This window comes from Thunnus albacares, chromosome 17, assembly GCF_914725855.1.
Source record: "Thunnus albacares chromosome 17, fThuAlb1.1, whole genome shotgun sequence".
NCBI classification, from domain to species: Eukaryota; Metazoa; Chordata; class Actinopteri; order Scombriformes; family Scombridae; genus Thunnus; species Thunnus albacares.
This window is the reverse complement of record NC_058122.1, coordinates 24,364,964-24,390,062: the sequence shown is the minus strand read 5'-3', so window position 1 is coordinate 24,390,062 and position 25,099 is coordinate 24,364,964. Positions and strand designations below refer to the sequence as shown.

General features: G+C 39.0%; 1 protein-coding gene across 4 annotated transcripts; it reads right to left on the bottom strand.

Annotated features, from left to right (window-relative positions):
* Positions 1–6,614: 6,614 nt before the first annotated feature.
* Positions 6,615–23,728, bottom strand: si:ch211-51c14.1 (protein kinase C and casein kinase substrate in neurons protein 2). 4 transcript variants are annotated; one of them, XM_044331579.1, is made up of 10 exons: positions 23,455–23,728; positions 21,038–21,105; positions 13,361–13,517; positions 12,740–12,975; positions 11,517–11,672; positions 10,163–10,338; positions 9,280–9,400; positions 9,117–9,187; positions 8,905–8,984; positions 6,615–7,244 (listed from the first exon to the last, which is right to left on the bottom strand). In XM_044331579.1, the coding sequence occupies exons 2-10, from the start codon at positions 21,095–21,097 to the stop codon at positions 7,135–7,137; spliced, it is 1,167 nt and encodes a 388-aa protein (XP_044187514.1). In that variant the 5' UTR covers positions 21,098–21,105; positions 23,455–23,728; the 3' UTR covers positions 6,615–7,134. The 4 variants fall into 4 exon arrangements, with proteins under 4 accessions (XP_044187514.1, XP_044187513.1, XP_044187516.1 ...); XM_044331578.1 differs by lacking the exon at positions 23,455–23,728 and adding an exon at positions 22,974–23,233; XM_044331581.1 differs by lacking the exon at positions 23,455–23,728 and adding an exon at positions 22,981–23,233.
* Positions 23,729–25,099: the final 1,371 nt, after the last annotated feature.

The window sequence follows — 25,099 nt, the reverse complement described above, 5'->3', positions numbered from 1 at the left end:
ACCTCCGGAGCTGGCCCACTGTTGGCCCTTAGCTGTGACAGGAGCCTCCCCAGGGCAGCCTCATCTTATGGAGAGCGAGGGGGGGGGGGGGGGGGGGAGAGAAACAGAGAGAGAAAAAGATAGAGAGAGAGAGTGAGAGACGCCGATGTACATCTGGAGAAAGGCGCTGGGGAGTGTATGTGTATGTGTGTGTGTGTGACAGCCTGAGAAAATGTTCATATGTTTTGTGTCTCCCTGACAAGGAGATGAGTCACTCCCTCAACACACACTCAAACACACATACTATAATGCAACAGCCTGAGCATGCACACACACTCTCACACACACACACACACACACACACACACGTTCAGTTCCCGACTAGACTGCACGCGCGGGCAGATCACATGCACATCATTAGGCCTGCAGGAGTGGCTGCAGCAGCGTACAGCTACATTCACCTCATGATGCTACTTCAAACATCTATCCTACGTACACATTCTACACATAAGGAGTCGTTTGCCTTCGAGGAGCTACGTGATTTCCTCATTAACTTCTCGAAACGTAATGAGTCATTGAGCCAAGTTCTGTGGCTCTGTTAATTATGGCCCTGTTTCAGCAGCTCTCTCTCTCTCTCTCTCTCTCTCTCTTTCTCTGTTTCTCTCCATGGCAACCTAAAGTTCTGCCTGTCACCACATGAGAGATGAGGGAATAAAGACATTTTCCCATTATGCTGCCACCCCGGCGTGCATATTTCTCCTCAAGACAGGGCCTGCCAAGGGGTTCGCGCTGCTGATCTTTTAGCTCCCTCTGCTGGATGACATCGACCCGTTCGAAACACAGGCCTCCATGCTCGACAAGAAAAAAAAAAAAACGTGACTGTGTGAGTGAGTGAGTGTTGACATTAGCGGTTCACCCTGCTGAACCGTCAATCAGAAAGTCTTGCGCGTTAAATATGAGTCTAAAGGGTCAGCACTCCTACACTGAGAGCGGGTAATGATCTCAGTAGCTTGACACCGTGGAGCGGTTTGTATTTGAGAGCTGAGTGGTATCAAATTGAATATTATGGGGCTGAATGCAAATGAGATGTTTCCACGCATAATTGTTCTGACAAACAAGTGTCTGTTTATGTGTGTGTGTGTGTGTTTATGTTGCACCTACGGTATGAAACGAGCTCAAACTGATGAATGTAAATGACTGAGAGGTGCTGCGTTGAGGTTTTGTGGGGTGAAAAATCAAAATGTGTGTTAGAAGATGTAAATTTCCAGAAAAATCTCTCTTCCAGTATTGATTTTACTCTTTCGCTGTCCCCCTTGCTACTCTTCAAACCTTCCTCTAATGTGACTGGAGAAGACAATGAGAGCTATGCAGGTCAAATTTCTCCACTGCCAATTATAAGTTTCTGTGATGTGTCTTAGTGGCCCACAGGTGGAGCAGCCACTTTGTCAATTTTTTTGCTTTCATGTATTGTTTGCATCATTTTTTTACTTTTTATCAAAGTATGAATTAAGGTCAGTTTCCTCCTGAAAGACTCAACTCCCACCGGCAAAGAAATAGCCTACTTCTTTGAAGATGAGCGCGATTACTCAGGATTGCAGTGTATTTGCTGGTAATAACCTTTTTCTTTAATAGGTTCTGTGGATTAAAGCCAAGACGAAATAGAGTCCGTATCAGAGCTGGCAGAACACTTCACTGCGGAAAACAAGCACTCAGGTCATGGTCTCAGTTTGTCATTCCCCATAAATGTACTCTCCCGCTTGTTGAAAACAAGATGAAGGATGACTCATGACAAAGTGACTTTTTTTTTTCCCCCCCCCCTACTTGCCAGCCGGCCACTGCCTGTGGCCTTTGTGCTGCGTCTCTTGCTAAAGTGGCTTTTTTTTTTTTTTAGGTGTCACGAAGGGTTTATTCATTGGTCAACTTCTTCTTGATTAATTGTTTCATGTTAAATTGCCTGCTTATTCCTCACAGTGTAAATATTACTCAGTGTGGTCGGTGTGAGCTGAAGCGCTGTCTATGTTTAGTAGACGAACTGACCAGCGACAACAAGTTTATTGTCCTTGGTTACTATTTGGTTTATAAAGCTTTGAATGGTTTAGGAGCCAAAATAAATTTCCTATCTGCTGCTACGTTATGAACCATCCAGACCTCTCAGATCTGCTTTCTGTCCCCAGAGTCAGACTAAACCTGGAGAAGCAGAGTTCAGTTTTTATGCTCCACATATCTGGAACAAACTCCCAGAAAATTGCAGGTCTGCTGCAACTCTCAGTTCTTTTCAATCACAGCTGAAGACTGTTTGCTGCCTTTTATTAACCTAAATTTGAGGTTTAATATCTTACACTGCACTGCAACTTTTATTCTGCTGTTTTATCCGTCTTATTCTATTTTAGCTTTATTTTTATTTCCAATTAAACACTTTTTAATTGTATTTAAATGTCTTTTTATATTGCCTTGTGTTGCTTTTATATTCTGTCTCGATGCCTTTTATGTTCTATGTAAAGCAATTCGAATCGTCTTGTTGAAATGTGCTGTACAAATAAACTTGTCTTGCCTATTTAACACATGACCATGTTAAAAAAAAATGCATTGTTATATTATACAACTCTTATTGGCTCATTTGTTGACCCAGAGACTCCACTGTTGTATGTGCAAAAATAATAATACTAATAACACTAATACTAATACCGCTAATAATAATAATGATAAGAAGAAGAAGAAGAAGAAGAAGAAGAATGGTTGCATGATCAACTTTTTAAATCAAGAACCCAACATGTAGAACAGTGGTAAACTTTTCATCAACACAAACTGAGTTGTACATTTGATAAAGTTGACAAAATACAGAAACGTCAACAAAGTTATTGTTATCACATCAAGTAAGGAAATATATCATGAGCTATATGTTATATGGGCCATGTATGAACAAATATATAGTCACATTTTTAGGAATATCTATTCCAAACAAAATGGATTCCTATGTTGGGAGTCAACACCAATCACAGATACGTATGAAAATCTGTTGTATTTATCCAGGTTTTACAACCCAAACACCTACAAACTACTGCATCACTTTCTGTAGCAGACATCTAAAACATGTCATCACTTTGAAATGATGATTATAAACAACTTTCATAAAAGTAGGAAAAACTAATGAAATTGCAAATATACTTAAAGTGATGTTAAGTATGTTACTTTGAGCTGTTGAGGAGAGAAGTAGTATAAAGTCATCAAACCATTACCAGATCCTTTACAACGCTAGCATAGCTAGACATAGCTTAGATAATACACATTAATACAAAGCTAAGAATAATAGAATAGAATAGGACACTCTGAAAGACAATAAACAATTATTTTCAGTATCACTTCATCGGACAATTATTTTCTTGATTAGTTGTTTAGTCTACAAAATGTCATAAAAAGGTAAAAAAAATGTTCATCACTGTTTCCCGAAGCCCAAGATGCAACCCAAAGATATTCAGTTTACTGTCATATAGGACTAAATTTTCTTAGAAAATGACAAAATGATTAATCAAGTATCAAAAAAAGTTGGCGACAAATTTTCGGTGTATCGACTAATCGATAAATCGACTGATTGTTGCAGCTCTACGTTTTATACTTTGTTTAAGACAGATTTTAAATCCTGGACTTTCTTTGTAATCTCACTAATCAAAATCCTTGATGAAACAGATGAAAGCGCTTGTGTTGGATATACTCTGTCCTCTCAATGTTTTAGAGGGTTTTCCCTTATTCCGTCAGAGATAAATGCATCACGGGGAAGTGGTGTCAAAACTCAACTGAGACAGTTTATGTGACGACGGATAGGTCAACATCTGCTGAAAGCAAGAAAACTGTCATCCGGTGAGGAAATTCCTTCCAGGGTGACATCATTATCTCAACTACTGCTGTGGAAACAGACATTCCTAGACCATCCTAGACCACCCAGACCATCCTCGTTTGTATTTACGGCAAAACTACATGTGTGGCAGCGGCGACACTGCCCACGCTCCACTGTTTGTTCGCTCTCACGAGTGTTTTGAAGTTGCTTTTAACCTCAATCGAACGAGCTTTTGTGACGTGAATAAAAACAGGACCGAGCCGGGCTACAACGACAAGTCAGGACAGTAAGGAAAATCACAGGCGTTGAAGAAACAACCACCGGCCTGTCAACCAAACTCATCCTCCAAACACTAGAAACAATCTTACAAGATAGTACCCATCCCCTTCACTCCACAGCAACATCCTGACCCGGTGACAGAGACTTCTACAAAGAAAACTCAAAACAAGTAGATACAAGAACTCTTATTCCTCAAGCCATCAGCCTGTAAAACAACCAGGTTTTATTGTCTCTTAGCTGGTCTCTTGTACTTAAATTTGATTTTACTGATTGTGGATTGACTGTTTTAATTAGATTTATTGTTTTTATTCAGTCTCAGTGGGATCAAATGTGTTTTATAATGATGATGCAGTGGTCTTATTGGGTATTCTGGAGCACTGGACCAAACTAATTTCCTCCGTGTGGGATAATAAAATTGATCTGAATCTGAATCTGTAACAATATACCAGGATTTATCATCGCACTGTTTGCTATTGGCTGGCTACAAAAAAAAAAAAAAAAACATAAACAGTGGTTAATGGGGCGGTTTGCTTGGCAGATGGCCATCTGTTGATGTCAGCTGACTGAGATAAAGTGCAGCGTTTGACCTGGACACAGTTCGCTTGACATGGACACAAGGCTTAAAAGTGACTGTTGTGTTAGTGTGTGTGTGTGTGAGTGTGTGTGTGTGTGTGTGTGTGTGACAGCTGACAGCTCTGCCCATGTAATAACATCCACAGGCGAGACTCGGGGACTCTAGAGAGGATGATGGCAGGGTGATTCACAAGCTCAAACCCACATAAATGCAACAACTCTCACTCTGTCTCTTTCAAACACACACACACACTCTTTCATTCTTTTCATCTCAAATTCAATAATACTTCTACTTTGTGTGAAACAGTTTCAATTTTTATTTCCAAAAGACAGGCGGTTTGCCACAAGAGGAGGGTTTTTTTTTTTGTTTTTTTTTGTTTTTTTTTGGAGAGAAGAGCATACACAGATACTGAATAAGGCTAAAGACAGTAGCAGAGCAAACCCAGCACTTTCTGGAAGCTATGTCATTACTTTGGTAAAGATCTTCTCCATGATAGGCGTCATACATACATACATACATATAGCAACACATGATTTGATATTACAGACAGACAGGAAAACTACTTGTTCCCCAGTTACTTATCTTAAAGGAACAGTCTGAAATTCTATATGCGTGTTTGGCGTCAAAGCGAGAATCCGATGAAAAACAGCGATATCAGTTTTATCTCTGAACATCTTGTGCAGAGATAATGTTATATCTAGGGCATGTTTAGACCTGGGCCATGTTTGCTAAAAGCATCTTGTGGCAAAGATTATCTTTATTCCCGTTTTAAAGGCACATGGGTTAAGAACTTCTTGGCTTTAACATGCTCTCTGGAAATGGGTCCCAGCTTTTGCACAAAGACTAGAAGAAGGGGGAAATTCCTAGCCTTGCTCCATCAAAATTGAAAAAATATGCCTTCCAAGATCTCCAAAGGGTCTTATTTACACATGAAGAGATAACGCACAACAAGGTGTCTTAGTATAAGAATATATAGGACGATGTGGAGTTGTTATTCTCCCTATCGGTACACCTCAGAGTGCATTATTGTGATTATACTATTATAAAAAGGAGGCTATGTTTCAATCTTTATCCATTTACAAAGTTTGTAATCTAACTGTTGTTACCTCCAGTTTAATATACTTGTTGAGTGGAAGTAGCCTGTCAGTATCTTCAATAGGTATACTATACATTTTGTTAGCTGCCAAACTTGTTGCTAATACATCCAAAAGTCACCTAAATTTTGTTTTCAAAGGAGAGTTAGGACAGAGCTCTAACCTGGCAACCCAACTACGAGGAAAGGATGTTTAATATGTTGTGTGCAGTCAGCAGGTCCGCTCTTAATTATACCAGCAGATATTTGCCTAACATCAAGCAGATACAGAATAACTCTTTTTAGCTGTTTTTGGTTTCCACTAACTCCTGAGGAAAATATCTTAGCTGCTAAATGCTGCACTATGTTCACCAGCTAGTTGCTAACTTTATCTGGCTGCCGTTTGGTGTTGAGCAGGTAGTGTACAGGGGCTTTTTAGACCTTTTTCTCTGAAAACAGCTGCCTGCTGCGGCCGAAAACAACACTATGAGAGCGCTGAGAGTGAAGCGAAACAGTAAAGTTGCAGCTGGACAGCTAAACAATGAGCTAAAACTCGCTATAAAGCTCCTTAAAGCCGAGGGGAGCTGCAGAGTCGCTGATAATTCATCACTACCAACACATTACACACTGTCATTTCATACATTGTTCTTATTAAAAGAAAAAAGGACAGCATTGGAGTTCCTGGATTGTATGTTTTTCACTGTTGATAGCGCTAGGCTAGCGCTAGGCTAGCAGTTTACCACACAGAGAGATGAATCTGACATCTTCATCTCACTGCGTAGCTATTTGACAGCAAACAACCACGTTCCACATCATTTCAGTCTGTTCCTTTAAACCACAAAAACAGAAGAGAAATGCAGCTCATATCTACAACTATCAAGCAGACTCCGCTTGTAAGGCTGCTCCGGGTTAATTACAATCACATTATTAGCGTCACTTTCCTCTTATGTCGTGAAGCTTTGTGAGCATTTTAATAGCATTGTGTGTTGAGGTGCAAAAAAAAACTCAAATCATCTCAAAGCAGTCCTGTAATGCAATTTTAGCACCAAATAGTTAGTTATATAGTGTACCTTTAGAGTCCAGCATATTTTACTTTACATTAAAGCATTGTTTATCATATGGCTTCAATACAAGTGGTCTATGCATACTGTATATATTAAAACATTTGTCAAAATCCTTCAGGAGATCACACAACGTGGGTAGTTTTTAAAAAAAATCTCTGTATGCTAAAATATCCGCCATAGTGCGATTAAACTGTCATCACACGTCTTTGGCTAACAGCTACTTGGTGTTTTTTTTTACAGCACTTGGTTTTTTATGTGTTTGATACTTCTAACCAGGTTGTGGCTCCCACAGTGAAATCAATAAGATCTTTCATCTTCAGTCTACATGCGGTAACTACACCACTTCGACGTAGTTGGCTGGGTAAAGCCCCTCCCAACCGCCGTCCTTCATCCCCCGACACCAGCCCTGGTCATCCTCATCCTCGACCTTCAAGAATTCCTCACCTGCAGGGAGAAAGAGACTTTTTGGTAGTTAAAATTAGGAAAAAATAAAGCTTCACAATATGCTGATTTACAATAATTTCATGAAACAATAAACACTATTCAACATACAGTTCATAATTAATCCTTTTTGATTTTAGTTTGTAGATTTAATGTTAAGAAAACTCATTTTATAAGGGTCTAACTCGGAAAACAAATCTATAAACTCTATGCTTTCGGACATTTCAACATGATTCCTTGGAGTAATTATAGACAATAAGTTGAACTGGAAAGGATATATTAATATGATTAAATGTATTATTATTTATTATTATTTAAAATAGCAATAAATAAATACATAAACATAGGGATTATTGGCAAAACAAGATACAAGCTTAATCTCAGCACTACATTATGTTTGTATTATTCCATTATTTACCTTTATATTAGTTTCTGTAATATGGCTTTTATATGCTAATCCCTTCTTGCAAGATCTGCCATTCTCGGTTTTTTCCGAATTAATAAACTTCAGGTTGTTGAATTTATTTATTGGTATTCCTCTAATACTTATTTCAGTACATTTAGCACCATTCACAACAATGAAACCAGGAACAGCATTATCAAGAACCTCAAACACCCGGTTTAGAAAAAACTAGAAGTCTTAAAATCTGCAACTCAATTCTCAACTCAAAGTAATTTTGTAAATTTATCCCCAGATGTTTTGTTTATTTTTTAGTACCTTTCTATTCTGAACAACTTGTAGATTCTAGTTTTCAGATTTCTAGTTTGGGACGACCACGCTTGCGTTGGAGCAGCCCGTAGTTACGCTGCTATAGGCCTAGACTACCGGGGGACTTCCATTGATGCACTGAGCTCCTCTCTCCTCCTCCTCCTCCTCCTCCTCCTCCTCCTCCTCTCCATCTGTACGCATTCATGTACCATTAATGCTTGTCACCAACTTGGCATCTTCCCCGGAGTTTTTGTGCTTTCTCATCTCACAGGAGACCTTCGGCTGCGGACCGACTGCTGCCCAGCTCGCCGCCTCCTGCTGCTACTATTATTAGTCATATTTCTATTATTATTATTGTTGCTATTGTTATTATTGTTATTATTATGCTTCTCTGTATGTCTCTCTCTCTCTCCCCTCTTCCCCTCCCCTCCCTCTGTCTCTCTCTAAACCCAACCAGTCAGGGCAGATGGCCGCCCACCTAGAGCCCGGTTCTGCTTGAGGTTTTTTCCCGTTAAAGGGGAGTTTTTCCTTGCTGCCGTCGCCAAGCGCTGCTCATGTGGGAATGCTGGGTCTCGGTAAATTAAAGAGCACAGTGTAAACCGGCTCTCTATGTGAAAAATGCCCCAAGATAACTTCTGTTGTGATTTGGTGCTATATAAATAAAACCGAACTGAATTGAATTTTCACAAATTTTGCCACACAATTTTGATTTTATTTAGATATTTAGACCCAGAAACACGATGCTGTGATGCTTAATTTTCTTCTAAAGGAGCCACATGATAAATCTTTTGGATTTTTGGCTCTGTTTGCACATTTCTTGTGATTATAAGCATATTTCCTTGTGTCTTAACCCATTTTTTTACTTGACTTTTTATGTGTTATCTTCTATTTCGATATTGTGCAAATAAATAAACAAACACAGTACATTTTGTAGGTTTGTGGTTGTGTGTTTACCTGCTTTAAAGGAAAGTTCGTCCGTCTCCTGTCCAACATAGTCATACAGAGCTCTTACTTTCACTCCTCCGATCATCACACTAGAGGAAACGAAGACGCAGGAGGACAAAAAGAGGAGACAGTGAGACAGATGGTGATGTGTGATCAACCATTCACAGCTACACTGCATCAGACTTGCACATAACAACTTCCTTTGGGATGAATCTACTCACTTCCTGTCTATCGATACTTTCTGTTCAGCTTCTTTCTTCCCTTTTTTGGCTTTCTTTTCAGGCGTCCATTCCTAAAAAACACAAAAAAACAAGCAGACTGTAAACATTTGAACTTCACATTCATTTAACTTATAGAAATAGTGGACAGAAATAAAAGACTAACCTGGAAGTGAGGCCAGTCGGTGGGCATGCCGGGCCCGTGGGTGTTTTTCCACCAGCGAAGGTCCTCCTGCTCGTCGATGGCCATCAGTGTGTTGTGGAGCTCGTTGTAAACGGCCCTCACGCTGAGCGAGGATAAATAAATAAGATTAACACACACAAAAAAAAAAAATCAATACCCTTCAAGATATTTTTAAGAAACACTTCACATTCCTGCTTGTCGGTTTTAAACCTTCACTCAGCCCAAGAGAGCAAAAAATTATTAAGATGCCACTTAACTTGAAGTGGTGCTCATAAGGCTTTACTATTCATCATAATCCAAGCATGATATAATAAACACAACATGCAGGAATGTAAGCGATTGGATGCCCTTGGGGACAGCTGTATAGTTAACGGCGTGGCGTTCATTCGAATTTAACTTACTGATGTTTCCCAGATGATTATATGGAAATAAAAGTTTATTTAAAGATCTAATTGGCACATAATCTGAATACACTGCCATCCGGAGCATTTGAAGTAAAGTGTTGCCAATAAATTAAGCAGATTAATAGAGTATATAATTTCTCTCATCTACCCCACATCCCCCCTGTGGCCCCTGCAGATTTTTATAAAGTAATTAAGTTGCTGTCTTAGTGATTATTTCCTTTATTAGAGTGGAAGAGGAACACTCATGTGGTAATATGTAGTGGAACAGCTTTTAATTAAGGCTAGATTAAGTCAAATGATTGATTTTAACATGTTTAGTTCCGAATGCACAGCAGGAGACGAGCTGAGAAAACCACAAACTGTTCTACCTGTCTGACAACACGCACTGATCTTCAATAAATAGAGGCGGTTTTAGTGTTTAAAGATTTGTTTTTCACACACACACACACACACACACAAACCTCTCATTGTTGGTAATGTCCAGGTGTTTGTGGATGGAGAGGAAAGCCTGTTTAAGGAAGACGATCCTTTTACGCTCCTCGTCCTGCGACTGGTCAAAGATGGACTCCATCTCCTCCATGTAGCGAGGAGCGTAACGGTTCACCTCCTCCAGGACTTTCTCATAGCGGCCACGAACCTGTAAATAAATAATATAAATATAGTTTTATTTTCATATACGGCTCTTGAGTTGAAGGTTTGAAGGTTACTCTTCTCTAACCACTAATACTAGACAAACATTAACTAAAACTAGATGTGAGAAGTGAGATTATGAAAGAAATTCAGTTTTAAAACCAAAACTTTATATTGCTTGTTCCCCTAAAATAAACTAAAATAAACTAAAACTGTGCATGGATTGTACATAATTCTCATTTTCGTGCATTTCTTGGTGACATCTTATTGTCTCACCTCTTGGAAATTTAAAACTACAGTATTTCCTTCAACAACACTGGTTTTAAATGAAAGAACAATGACAAAAACAATATTTTCATTATACAGAAAAACTAAAGCCAAATCAAATAGTCCCAAAACAATTCAAAAAGATTTAACCAGAATTAATCAAAACCAAAACCAAATATAAACATATGATATCAATATATTTACAAAACAAAGTAAGACAAATATTGTCTCTGCCATAATTGGTATAAAAATATGTAATTCTGGTTTGACCTGATGTACAGCACCTCCCATTGGCCAATCAGTGTCATATTTAATATGACACTGATCTATTTATGGTTTTCTTGTAAACAAACTCATTTCTGGAAAGTTTCTTTGCATTATTTCCAAAACACACTCTTTGTATCCTTAACAAATGCTTTAAATGCTTTTCATTCCTCATAAAAGACTTGCAAAGATGATTTTAGAGCTTTATTTACATCTATGTTGACCAGCTCACAGTCTTGTTCTTTCATGCCTTCGGTTGTTATCTTGGCGCCACTGACTAAGGTGGTTAAAAACTCCCTGCCCTTAATCACTCACACATTTTTGAGTCACCTAACTGAGATTACAAATCTCTTTGTCAAGCGTATCCTGGCCGAGATAGGCATCGACAACACCAACAACAGAAAGCAAATAACACAAAATATGTCTGTAACTACATCACAAAATCAGAGTGAAACACTGCAATTATAAATCATTAGTAGAAATTCCGATACAATCATATAAAATATTACATCATAAAGACAACTTAAGACTCTTTAAAACAACTCAGTAGCTGTTTAGATCCCCAAATAGGTGAAATAAAACAAATAAGACCAATAAAATAATCAATGAGACTAAACACTTCAACATGATAACGAGATGAAACGTATTGTTTACCTTCTCGGCCTCCTGCTGAGCCAGCTCTCTCTCCTCCTGGATCTTCTTCTGTTTGTCGATGGCGACGTCCGGGTTTCCCTGAGCGTGTTCCTCTCGCTCTCTGGCTGCCTGCTCCTTACGGCTCACCTTATGATACGCCCGCCTGGCTTTATCCAGCTGTGTACCAACCAAACCGTATCATTATTTTGCAGTAAATGTAAGTGCATTAAGTAGAACTGTATGTATTGTATAAAGGAGTTTGTCTACATGGATTTGACATGCAACAAACAACCATACCATCCACTCAAAAGCAGTTTAACCTGCAGCTAATGATAAAAACAGATACATCTGACTTTTGGAAAATCATCCTAGTGATTAAATAGCAGTGCATTAGATCCCTGTGGTCTAAATATGGCCATTGAATTGAAGCCATTTACTGAATCACTCCCCATTTGTCTTGTTGCAGAAGTTTAGTATTGATTCCCTGAGGGGGCCTGCGTATATATTTCTGATGCAAATATGTAATTCTGCTTTTGATGGATGTCCTCTTTTTCTCAAGCTGCACTCAAAACAGTCACACTGTTAAACAGTGTTTGGCTTCTACATGAGCTTCAGTTTCTCCTTTGTAGGAGATTTATTGCACTGCAGCTACTTGTTGTATACTGTCTGTAGTATTTCTTTTTGTTATGTTTTGTTATATATATATGAAATGTGTTCGCCTTGGGAAGGAACATTTGAGAAGAATGATCTGATAAAGTCAAATCAGTTTTTGAATAAGTAAAACAGTGTTGCATTAAAAAAGAGAAAGTGTTGTTAAATGGGTTTCTGGTTCAAATGTGTCTGGTTCAGGTCACTGGAGTCCTTGACTGGCTGAGTTTGAAATGTTCCCGAAAACAAACTCCAAAACGCCTTGAGCTACCAACTACGTCAGCTGTTTACTAGAAATCAGAAGAAGAGTGTGGTTGTACTGAGTGCATGTGTGAAACTAAAGGTATATCAGCCAATGTGCTGTAGGAAAAAGCATGATGTTTAGTTAACTATCCTTTGATAATAAATGTTGGAAACCACCTTATTTAAAGCTACAACTAAATGTTATTACACTGTAACTAGTGTAGAAGTTACTACACTGCCTCTGTGTACAGATCTTGAACACTAGAGTAGTGAATAAATGTGAATAAATAAGAATAATAAACAGTATAATCTGGAGAAGGAGAGAGGAGAAACTGCCTCAAAAATTTTCAGACCTTTTTGAGGCGTTTGGCCCAGGGCTTCTGAGCACGTGCAAAGCCCGTCTCGGTGTCCTGGGACTCCTTGAAGCCTCCAAATAACTTCTTGTGGAAGGTGTCTTTCTGCCAGGTCCTGACCCGGTCTCCATCCTCCGACACCAGGGAGCGACAGATGGAGGCGTGTAAGGAGGCCAGACGATCAGCGGAAGAGAGAAAACACTGCCAAGCCTTCAGGAGAGATCCGTACAGTGGACCTGAGGGAGGATGAGGAGGATGAGGAGGAGGAGGAGGAGATGGACCAGGGAATCACACACACTTATCAGTAAGCAAGTCTTCATTTTTTTTATGTTTTTATAATGACACACTGCATATATTTCAATATTGCTACATGTTTTTCTTCTTTTATATGTCTAACAACGCTCTGCTGCTTTTCTGCATCATTATCATACCACTTAATCTAATTTTATATATAAAAAAATATCATTTTTTGTATCATAGAAACCATTCTGATGACAGCCACTAATGACATGAAGCAGAAACTAGAAAACAAATAGTATTACCGTCTCTTCTCACAAATAATTGTATGATAATTATTCACATTTCATCATGTTAGACACATTCGATGCTGCTGTTACTCACTGGAGTCCACTACTGGTTTCCACTTGTTGCTCCATTCACTGAGCTGCTGGGCGTACTGCCTCTCCACGCGAGCCCTCTCTTGGAAACATGCCACTATGTCATTACAGGCCTGGAACGAGTCCTCTGTTCGTTTCACAGTGCGCTGATAGTTCCCAGGCTGCCGTGACACAAAGAGAGAGGAAGATCGAGTGCATAAGCCCAGTGATACCAGTGTCCTTATTTTCACATTGAGAATATATAAAGACTCTGCTGCATATTGTCAATATTTAGAAGAGTCTTTCATTCCATTTTCTTCATTTGCTTCAGTGCCAGAGTACAAAATAACACATCTGTTCAGAGTTTGCTCCTAATTGTACTGTTGTCTCATTTAGTTTATGCAAACCATAAACTTAATTAGACAAACTAACACAGTGAACACTGAAATGTTGACTTTTACTGGTACTACCATATATATACTACTCAAAATAAAATATTCCTTTATTATAACTACTACTACAACCACTACTATTACTGCTGCTATAACTGTACTACTACCATTAGTAAACAAAAGTAAACAAAACAATAGTATGCTTCATAAAGAGGAACAAACAGGAGTCAGTATGAAAAATATAGACATACAAAACTGAAAAATACTAGATTATTATTTTTTGCCAATTTTTTTAGCTATTACCAATTAACAATCACTTTCAGTTTTCATCACTAGTCATACATCTATTACTGTTGCTGCTACTATAAACATTACCACAACCTACTTACTACTAATGCAACTACAAATACTCCTTCTATAGATGTTTTCTACTTCGACTGCTGCACCGTGACAAGCACTAAAAGCGCTGTAATTAATAGCGTTAATGGAATAGTTCAATATATCTTCTCATCTCACTCTCTTGCCAAAACTTAGATGAGTGGATCAATATCACTCTCATATCTGTCTGGTAAATGTGTTGCTGCAGCCAGTTAGCTCAGCTTAGCATAGACTGGAAAGTGCTCGCCTGGCTTTGTCCAAAAGTAATAAAATCAACCTACCAGCTCCTCTAAAGCTCTCCAATTAACGCGTTATACATAATTTATTTAATCGTAAAACCAACAGTTTGCTGTTTTATTGGGGGTTATGTGCCGGGCTATTTCTTGGCCGAGAGCAGTAACTACCTGGAGTCTCCACTGGTTGTTTGGAAACTGCTCCCTGTTTCCCAATTTTTGTGCAAAGCTAAGCTAGCCGGCTGCTGGTGGTAAGGCGTGTTTTTAATTGCTTTTGGGCAACGACGGAGGTCTACGGCACAGAAGAATAAGATATATCAGGCTTCGGATACACACACAATACTTGTAAGTACATCAGTTCATTGTTCTTTTGGCTCTGAGATTAGTTGACAATAAGAAAAATATAGAAAATCACCAGACATATCGCTTAAAGGACCAGTGTGTAAGATTTAGTGGCATCTAGTGGTGAAGTTGCAGATTGCAACTAACTGAATACCCCTCCCCTCACCCTCCCCCTTCCAAGCATGTGGCGGTGACCATGAAACTCATAAAAAAAAACGTGAAAGGCCCTCTCTAGAGTCAGTGTTTGGTTTGTCCATTCTGGGCTACTGTAGAAACATGGCAACATGGCGGCTTCCGTAGAAGATGACCTTCTCCCTATTTAGATATAAAGGGCTCATTCTAAGGTGACAAAAACACAACAATCCTTATTTTCAGGTGATTATACACTAATTAAAACATCCATTTCTGCCAAGTCTGTTCCACTAGATGCCACTAAATTCTGCACACTGCACCTTTAATATTTATCATAGAGACATGAGAGTGGTGTCAATCTGCTGTAATTCACACCAAAAAAGCAAAAAAAATGTGTTTCTCAAAATGTGAAACTACTTGTTTAATGATTGCTCTGCTTCATTTAGGTGTCCCCCAGTAAGTTGTGCCAATGAACCAGCATGTACACAACTTTAAACTGGAGTTACACTTCGATGTCAAGAAGTCTGACATGTAAAATGTCCATTAGCATTACTGCTGCGACTCCTACTTCTACTATAAGACCAACTGCCTCCACTAGTCTGTCATGACATTCTCCAGTCAGTAGTCATAACAAGGTCCGGCATTCATTCTCTTTACTTTTCACAGCTGTGACACTGCTGCAGCCGTCTAAGGTCAACCCCTACTCGCCACAAGTGACACTTTACTGGCATTAGGTTTCCTGTGGTAAACTCTGGCGGCGGCGGCGGCGGAGGCAGCAGCGCGGGGTGTGGTCAGCGGACATGTAGACGAGGCCCTGGCCATAAAAAGCCAGACGGAGAGAGGGGAGGACAAGAGGGCAGAAGAGGAAAAGGCCCAGAGTGTATCTGAAGCAAGTGTGTTGTTTGTGGATGTGGAATTTGGAAATCTCTCTGCAATTTTCCTGGCAGCCGCCGGCAGCTCCTACTCAGCACTCACTCCTACTCTCCTTCTCACTTTCTGTCATACTCTATCTGCGAGTCACTGGCACATTTAGACAGCGAGATTAAAGGCGCTGGACACAATATAAGTTGGCATGCTGTGTTAGCTCATCTGAAACAAAACACTCACTGTAAATACCATAAATTTATATATATATATATATATATATATATATATATATATATATATATATATATATATATATATATATATATATATATATATATATGTATGTATATATATATATATATATATATATATATATATATACATATATATATATGAGTGGGAAGTAGACATAAGTGAATAGAAGTAGAAGTGAGTAGAGCCTTCTACCGGCCGACAGGTGGAACTATTAATATTGATAATAAATGACGAGCTGTACAGCAGAATATATAGATATATACAATATACGAACACAAGAGTATAAATAACACGTAGGTGCAGTATAATAGTATAGATATATATTTTATATGATTAAGAAGTCTATTTTTTGTATGTATTACATATAATCATCATTATCTTCATTTATTTGATTTGATTTAACTCATTTCTTTCTATGTTACTTTGTTTCTGTTCAGTGTGAGTTATTGAAGTTGGAAACAGCAACACTGCATGTGTGAAAATAACAAAAAGTATTAAAAATAAACATTGCTAATGAAGTTCCAGTTCCTGTATTGATATATTAATTACCGGGGAAGCTAATTGTAACGGAGTGATCATTAATGTTATTAGTTACACCTGTGCTTTTACTGCTATGACATTTGATTTTCTTAATTAGGGATTATATCACTCTAATTAGATTCATAATTAGGTTGTAAGTGATGCTGTCTGCATGTTTTACACGTACAGTAAATACATCCTGGATAGTTTCTTTGGTGATCACAACGATCAATGTTATTTCATTACTCAGATAACGACAGCCAACCTTTAATCGACTGTGAGCAACAGAGTATTCCACCAAAGTGTATTTTTGTATACTTACTTTATGACTAATTGATGAGCTCTTTGATTCTAATTAGACTCTTAATTAAAATCAGGTGCACTGCAAAGGTCAAGAAGTTAAGTCTATTCATGTCGGCAGCACTGACAGCAGTTGTAACACGATGCTATTAGGTAGCTTCGATCGATCAGGATCTAAGACGGGAGAATATTTATAAGAATGCATTCTTTAAGGTATGTGATTTTTTTTTATTTGCCATATAAATTATTTTTTTCTGCCCTTCTGCTTTTATAGTTTTAAAGGATTTTGTTCACATTTTTATGCTTTATCTATCTGCTGGTCTATATGCGATAGTCACATGCTCATATGAACATTTAAAGGGTTCCTGGTGTCTGTAATGATTCCTCCTCTCTGTACTGGATGTGAAACGATCCCTTTCTAACACAGTTCCAATGTGAGAGATGGGGGACAAAATCTACAGTCCTTAATCTGTGCAAAAAAGCATCTTAATCAAAAGTTCAGCTGAAGCTAGTATGAGGGTTCAATCAGTCTAAATAAGTCAAATCAAGTTGGTGTCTTCCAAAGGGTCATTTAACAACAAAATTCCCTCTTTTGTGTTTTCCTGGATGTTGCTACAAGAACACAAAGAGGGAATTTTGTACTAAAAAGACTTTGGAGGATACTCGCTTGATATGAACGACTGCTGAAGCCTCATATCAGCTTTGGCTGAACTTAAAGGGGACGTATCATGTACACTTCCAGGTCTATATTTCTATTCTGGAGCTATACTGGAATATCTTTGCATGATTTACAGTTCATAAAACTCTTTATTTATCTTATACTGGCTCTGTATGCAGCCCCTCAGTTCAGCCTCTGTCTGAAAGAGGCCGTTTTAAGGACGCCCTCCTGATGAGCCTACTCTGCTCTGATTGGTTAGCTTCAGGAAACCTCCCCTCAGCAGACTTACACCAGCTCTGGAGGCTACAACAACAAACTATATCAGCAGGATTTCACTTCTTGACTTTCACATGTCAACTTCTCAAATACATCCGTACATGTTCAAGCTCACATATGCGAGTGGACAACGCGAACAACCCAAAGAACAACCTTATCAATAAAGGAACAGACGGCCGTTTGTGACGTCATCACGAGGAGGAAGTAGAAGTCACACTGCAAACAAAGCGTTAACAGCAGCCTGAAGCCCTGGATTTTGACTTGAGGGCAACATTTTCACATATGTTCACCTCAAGTTTTGGAGCTCTGACCATGTTCAAAATAGACATCCGACATTATAACAACATATAAATGACAGAAAATCACAAAAAGTATGTTATGTCCCCTTGAGGGATGCTTTTCTGCACGAAACAAGGACTGTGGAATTTGTTTTTTTATTACATTGGAATTGCATTAGGAAGGAATCTTTTCAGGACAAGTATGCATGGATAGGAGGAAAAACTGCACCAAAGTGAGTCCATCCCAAAGACTCTAACAATGTTTTTTATTTTTGCACTAACAGCCTTAAAACAAAGCAATCAGCAGCAAATGTGCTTTTTATGAAACACTATTTTCTTTATGTTTCGTTCAGAATCAAATTGGTGAACTTCAAATCAGTGTTCCTCTCCCTCGCTCTGGTTTCTTTCCTTACTTTCCTTTCTTTCGGCCTCTGTTGTGGTTTACACTGACTCTCCTCACTCGTCTGCGAATTAAACAGAAACAGCTGAGGAATCCAGTTTGAGGCCAACGGCAACGCTGCAGAGACCCAGTTGGCCAATCTCAGAGGCAGATGCAAATCTGCTACTAGAGAATCTGCCCGAGCTACACAACGCAGTATCAAAGAAAATGGCCACGGTCATCTGTTGAAAAAAAAAATCCCATTTTCATGTATATAACTGATCTTGTCCAGACTTTAGCGTGTCAGTACATAGAAAAAGTACAGAGAGCCACAAGCTGAAGAAGTGCAGCAGCAGTGATGGTAAAATCTGCAGGAATTAAAATGCAGTAAAAGTATTAGAGTAGCACTACTAGTACTACTACTCTACAATAAGGAGTGGCGTGGTAGTAATAGTTTAAAATAGCATATAGTGCAGCAGCAGTAGTAGTATTAATAGAAGTAGAAATAGTAGTTATATGCCAGATTTTATATGCACGCCCTTCCAAAGTGCCTTTCAAACATTTCATGAGACACAGCACAGCTCTACACTACTAACAACAAGCTAAGAGAACACCTGACACAAACTGTTTGTCTTAACAAGAATAAAGAGGCTCATCGATCCAGGCCGACATCTACAGACAGTCTGTTTCACATTGGAAAACACTAAGATCTTTTGTTTGTTACTTAGCTCTTTAAACAGCCTGCGCGATGTGTCAGAGGACTTGTGAGTGAAGTCACATTAGAGGCTGATCATGCAGCACCTTGTAGGGGATAACATACTGTCTGTAAGTAATCACTGGTGAGTAAAGAGTCCAGAAGTGTCACAGCGGGAGGTTTGTATCTATTAGTGTGAAAAGCCCACTTGTATACTCTACAGAGTGGATTGCAAACCTCTTGAAGTGGCATTGTCTCTGTAAATACGAAACAGAAGAGCTTAAGTTTTGCAGCTATAATGACAGACAGCCCTTGAGCACAGCGGCGGGATGACACAGACAGGAACTGGCCTGGAAACACATCCAGCGCAACGGGAGGCTGCCAAAATTACAGGAGGAGAGAGATGAAAGTGGGGCAGCCCATTAAGGCCAATGGGAGACAAAAGCCAATGTTAAAGTGGTAGCACATCTCAAATTAGATGTAGCACGCTGGAAGTGTTTACGGCTTTAAACAGAACCGTGTCTTGTAAACAGAGTGCAGACCGGTTAAGGAAATATTAAAAATGTTTGTTATTAGCGCTGAATTGGAAGTGATTTGCATTTACAAAAGGAATAGTCATCTGCAGTCATTTGGAGTAAAATAACACATCGCAGATATTATATTATAGGATTTAAGCTAAAATGCTGAATTAAAACTATGAACCAGTTCAGCTTTATGTGACAGAGTTTATCATCAGGTGTTATAAAAGATCTGAAGCTTTACTGAGAATAACATTATGTAATTTATGGCTTTTTCATGAATGATGTATTGATGTTGCTAATCATGTCTGTCATTTATTCATTTGATATTGATATATTTTTATATTTTAGTTGCTTTCTTCATCTCGTCTAAGTTTCCAAACTATGAAATTAGAGCTTCAATGATTAGTAGACTAACTATTTTGATAATCAATTCATCATTTTGACTCATTTTTTAAAGAAAAAAAACCCAAATTCTCCAATTCCACCTCCTCAAATGTGAATATTTTCTGGTTTCTTTGCTCTTCTATGACAGTAAACTGAATATCTTTTGGGTTATTGATTGTTGGTCTTAACAAAAGAAGACTTTAGAGGCTTTGACTGACATTTTTCACCATTTTATACAAACAACTAATCAATTAAATGAGAAAATATTTGACAGATCAATCGATGATGAAAATAAACATTACTTGCAGCCCTACAGGAAATATTATGACTGGAAAGCAATCACCTCATATTAACAGTAGGCCTATCTTTCTATAAAATGGTCTAAATTGATCTGGTTTTTAACTTTTCAGTCTTTGTTCTTCACCATGTTTGACACTTATTATGACATTATGGTTGAGATTTTATTTTAAAGGAGTAGTTTGACATTTGGAAATTGACATTAGACATTGGGAAATGCATTCTTTGCAAGAGTTCAATGAGAGTTCAGCACCACTGTCATGTTTGTCTGTTCAGTATGAAGCTACAGCTGGTTAGCTTAGCTTAGCACAACAACAGGAAGCAGGGAAAAAAGTCACTTTGGACAAAACCATGTAATGTTTTGGTTTTTTTTAAATAGAAGATCTCTGTATAGAAGTCATTATTTCACACAGAAACTTTACCTTATCCAGCAGAAAACACAACAAATAAAAACATCACGCCTCAGTAGCAGAGCCATTATGTTGCAGAGAGCAGTTGAAACATAAACCTCGTCTGATTTGTCGAGTGAATGCAGACAGTCAATACCTAATGAACTGTAAACTACCACAAAAAGCCTTCCCGAGCACAGTTGACCCCAAGAAAGTCGGTCAGAGTGCACAATGGTTACTATTCACGAGCCTTGTTTACGCTGATACGCAACCTGAACGACAAAACTGTTTAGTCTGTTTTGACTGGAAGGTCATTGAAACCGAGGAAGAAGCTATCTCGTGTATCTCTATCTCCTCTATTAGTATACAGCAAGACACACAGATAAAGACAAACACACACAACCTTACCATCCAGAAGCTGCGATTGTTGGCATCTTCGGAGCTGCTTTCTGATGACAGCGTCGACATCCTGTTCTCTGACAGAGTAAAGGAAAGTATGAGATTAAAACTATGGTATCACTCTGGCTTTTAATCTAGTGCACATTGACCTTTTTTTTGAAGGATTTTGGAGGATTTCTCACTTCAGTATGTGAGCCAATTCAACAGAAATGATCCCAGTTGGAGAACATATGAACTTCATTAATTATAGATTTCATTCTCATCGATTATCTCCCAACCTACATCGAGGACATTTATCAAATTCAGAACCAAACCGCCAAAGAAAACATATCAGTTAGGAAACCCTGTCCTCTAATGTGTATCTACTTGTGAGTCTAAGACATGAAAGCATTTGATTTCTCTTCAAACAAGCGAGCTGTGTAACATGTGTCAGTCATATAAACGGAGGTTTTGCAAACCCATTGAACCCATTTTGTTGTTGGAAGTCGTGTACAGTTAATCTGAACCAGGAGGCGTACAGTAAACGGAGGCAGCGTCTCACAAGCCGCAACAACATCAGCGAGCATGGAGTATCTTATCCCAGCGTTCCCAGCTTTGAAACATGAGCTCTCCTAAAATAAACAGGGGGTAAAGGTCAACACATCCTATCATTCACGCTCACTTATTTTTTTTTTTTTTTCTTCCTGTGCCTTGTGGGGGTTTGTCTCTTGCTTTTTTTATTATTTGTTAAAAGAGGAGAAACACCAGCTCATATTCATTTACAGCAACTCACATGACGAGAGGTGACGTAAATACCTAGAAAGTTCTGTATGACTCAGAATGAAATGATCCACATGAAGTATTTGGGATCTTTGAATGTTGCTTAATGGTGGTGTGGTTTCCCATTTTCCAAAAAGAAACTTTTCCAGTTTAAATATTTCACTAAATAGGAGGTGTTTTTTTTTGCCTTTTTGCCTTTTTGGTGTTTTTAAACCCTCAACGCTCCCGGAGCTGAACTCCACCCAGACTAGGCCTTCATGTCTTGCCTGTTTTTCCCTCCCTGCAGCCATCTCTCCTCATGCTTCTGTTAAGGCGCACAATTAGATTCAATGATTTTCCTCCACATCCTGCCGTTCACGGGGCATCACATGCTCCACTAAGAGCATAATACCATGCCTCCCCCACCCCTCCCTCCCTCTCTCTCCCCCCCTCTCCCTCTCTCTCCTCAAGCTCGCTTCTGTCGTGTCCCTGGCGCTGAGGTCTCGAAGATTACACAACCCCACATCTGCAGGAGGTCACGAAAATAATGAATCGCCTCCCTTTTAACCCTTGACCCTCGACTTCCTGTCCCCTCGCTGGCTGGCTTTCCTCGGGGATATGACTGCGTCCGAGTTTTCAGAGGAGCGTGGGGGGGTTGGGGGGTGTGGGGGGAGGCTCTGCTGTCCTTGCCTAATATCAAATAATGTGCAAGTTTTACTGGGTTTTACTCCAGTCTGCTGACTTTCTGTGAGAATTACATGTAAAGATGAAAGATGCTACATGAAAGATTTATACACAGCACGTATAAACTGCAATCTCCTATCTGCTAGCTTAGACGTGCTCTACTTGCATGCCTTTCAAATATGATTTCATACTCTTTACAGGCATCAAGACGCACAACTCCATATCTACTGGAATCAATTCAGTGGCAGCAAGAGCCTTTCAAATATGATTTCTTAGCCTTTATAATCAATTTAAATCTCCTTTAAAGGGCCTCAGATAGTCTGGATTTTGCTTTATTCTTCATATGTAACTACTTAAAGAATGAAATCTCTAAAAAAAACAAATTAGAAAAGCATGACTGCACTATATTCTGATATATTCCCTACTTTTAAAGTTTCAATGAGGTACAACAGTTGAAATACTTGCATTTGCGTGCTACTACTTTGTCCTATAAGTACAACAGAGAGTATACTGCGTAACTTACCACCTACATGCACAGATCTGACTCCACCATGGGTTCTCCAGACTTTTTATTATCTCCTGGCAAGGTCAGACAGGAAATTTGTTTCCCCCCCCCCCAAAGTTTTCAACAAAAGTCCTCCACTGATCCAGTAACTTGACTTAAACTTTTTACACTTAAAAAAACAACTAAAACCGAAGCTCGTGCGAGTTTTAAGAGCCCATCTGGTGCTTCCAAACCAACCAACTCTTTCACCCCTGTATCCTGCACCCACTCTGGCACACACACGCTCACTCCTCCCCCTGTCCCCGTTTCATCTGTCACACATAACTCTGCACACACACACACACACACACACACACACACACACACATTGCATAGACGAAATATATAGTAACAAATGAACACACAGAGCAGAAATAGGAGTCCAATCACTCCATCAGATCTCTCTATAAATGCAACTATAAACCAAAGGAAGGTTAACAAGCTGCTTCCGGTTTCTTACCTCTCTAAATGTTGGGGCTCTCTTGGCTTCAACCCCCACTTTTTTTTTCTTCTTCTTTTGTTTGTCAGGTTAAAACTTTTTTTTTCTTCTCAATCCAATCTCTGTGCACACTCTCAGGCTCTTTCTCTCCACCGTCCTGTCTTCTTTTTACACTGCTCTTCAAGCTCTCCCACTCCTGATTTTTTTTTTTTCCACTCGTTCTGGACACTGCTGCTCCAGCTCTTCCCCCTTTCTTTGGCCCACACTGTTTGTATCAGATGAGTTGGCTTCTTTTTTTTTTTTTTTTTCGCCTCCTTCTTCTTCTTCTTCTTCCCTACTTCTCCTCCCTCATACCCTCCCCTCTCCCTCTCTCTCTCTCTCTCTCCCCCCCCCTTCTCTCTCTCTCTCTCTCCAAAACAGCTGCAGGAAACGTATGCTCTTGTTCTTTGTACTTCACCACTTGTCGTCGGGGAACCGTCTCTCTCTCTCTCTGTTTTTCTCTGTATGTCTTGTCTTTCATTCACTCGCTTCACCTCCCTCAGAGTTAAGTGTTAATGAGGTGTGTCTTTTTGGTGTTTGTTTGTGTCTAGATGAGTCACACAAAAAGCTGAGTCACCAACTAGTATGTTTGTGTGTGTGTGTGTTCATAGTCCTCGTTTCACTATCTTGCAAAGACGCACAAAGCAACGTGACCACATTAGGGGGGATCTCCACCCCCTCCTCCACTTTGCTTATCTTTAAACCCCATTTTTTCCCCCTACCCCCCACCCCCCAACAACATTCCCTCGGCATAGTTTGGTAGGCCTGCCTCCACAGCTGGAAGATACATCCGGTGTGTGTGTGTTTTTTTGGCAGAGATGCTTTGAAGTCAGAGACACTGTTAACACTCACATATCCCTCATATATCGGTGACATAACGGCTCATGCTATGCTGAACTCGTAGAGCTTCCACCTTGCCAGAACATGTCATGTAAATAACTAGACAGCTGTCGTATGTTGCAACGCTTACGGCCAGCTGCTGCAACCTGCTCTTAGGAAACAGTAATTCTATGTTTGTAAATCCTATAATCAAACCTGGAAGGATAGTAGACAGATATCATGACAACACTGTAATTAAACTGATAATAGAGACAGAAAACGTAAGCAAGTGGAATAAGATATTAAATGATGTTATACTGTATATAAATTCATCATAAGCTGTATATTTCTGCAGAGTTTTGGAAATATTATATTGATTCTTACTGTAGCATAACCAAGTTTTTTTTTTTATTAACTGGATGGAAAGAATCCAGAAATGGTTCACTACAGTAGACATGTGTTTACTTTGTTAAAATTTATTAATGTTAGTGCATCTTAAAATTTTGCAAAAGATAAATATTATCTTAACACAAAGTACTCTGTTGCTCAAATGTCATGACTTCATTTCATCTTTGTTCCTATCGTACGGAGAAGAAAACATAACTTTTAAATACAGATTATAAAAAGTACATTTAATTGTCTATGCAAGAGCGCACAACGGCTTTAATGTTGTTTAAGATGTACTGTTGTAATGTAATATTTATAATGAGCAGAGGTATCTTTAGAAAGGCATCTTGAGAAAACTTAATGGAAAATGTGTAGTAATTTAATTACCTACTCAAAGTTCAGCTGAGAAAAACTTGAAAAG

What these genes read in the sequence shown, in the direction of transcription:
- si:ch211-51c14.1 (XM_044331579.1), bottom strand. Translation starts at nt 21,097, where the DNA reads ATGTCGACGCTGTCATCAGAAAGCAGCTCCGAAGATGCCAACAATCGC. An exon ending in GAAACCAGTAGTGGACTCCA is followed by an intron (nt 12,976 to 13,360) that starts GTGAGTAACAGC and finishes ATCCTCCCTCAG; the next exon opens with GTCCACTGTACGGATCTCTC. An exon ending in CTCAGCAGGAGGCCGAGAAG is followed by an intron (nt 10,339 to 11,516) that starts GTAAACAATACG and finishes ATTTATTTACAG; the next exon opens with GTTCGTGGCCGCTATGAGAA.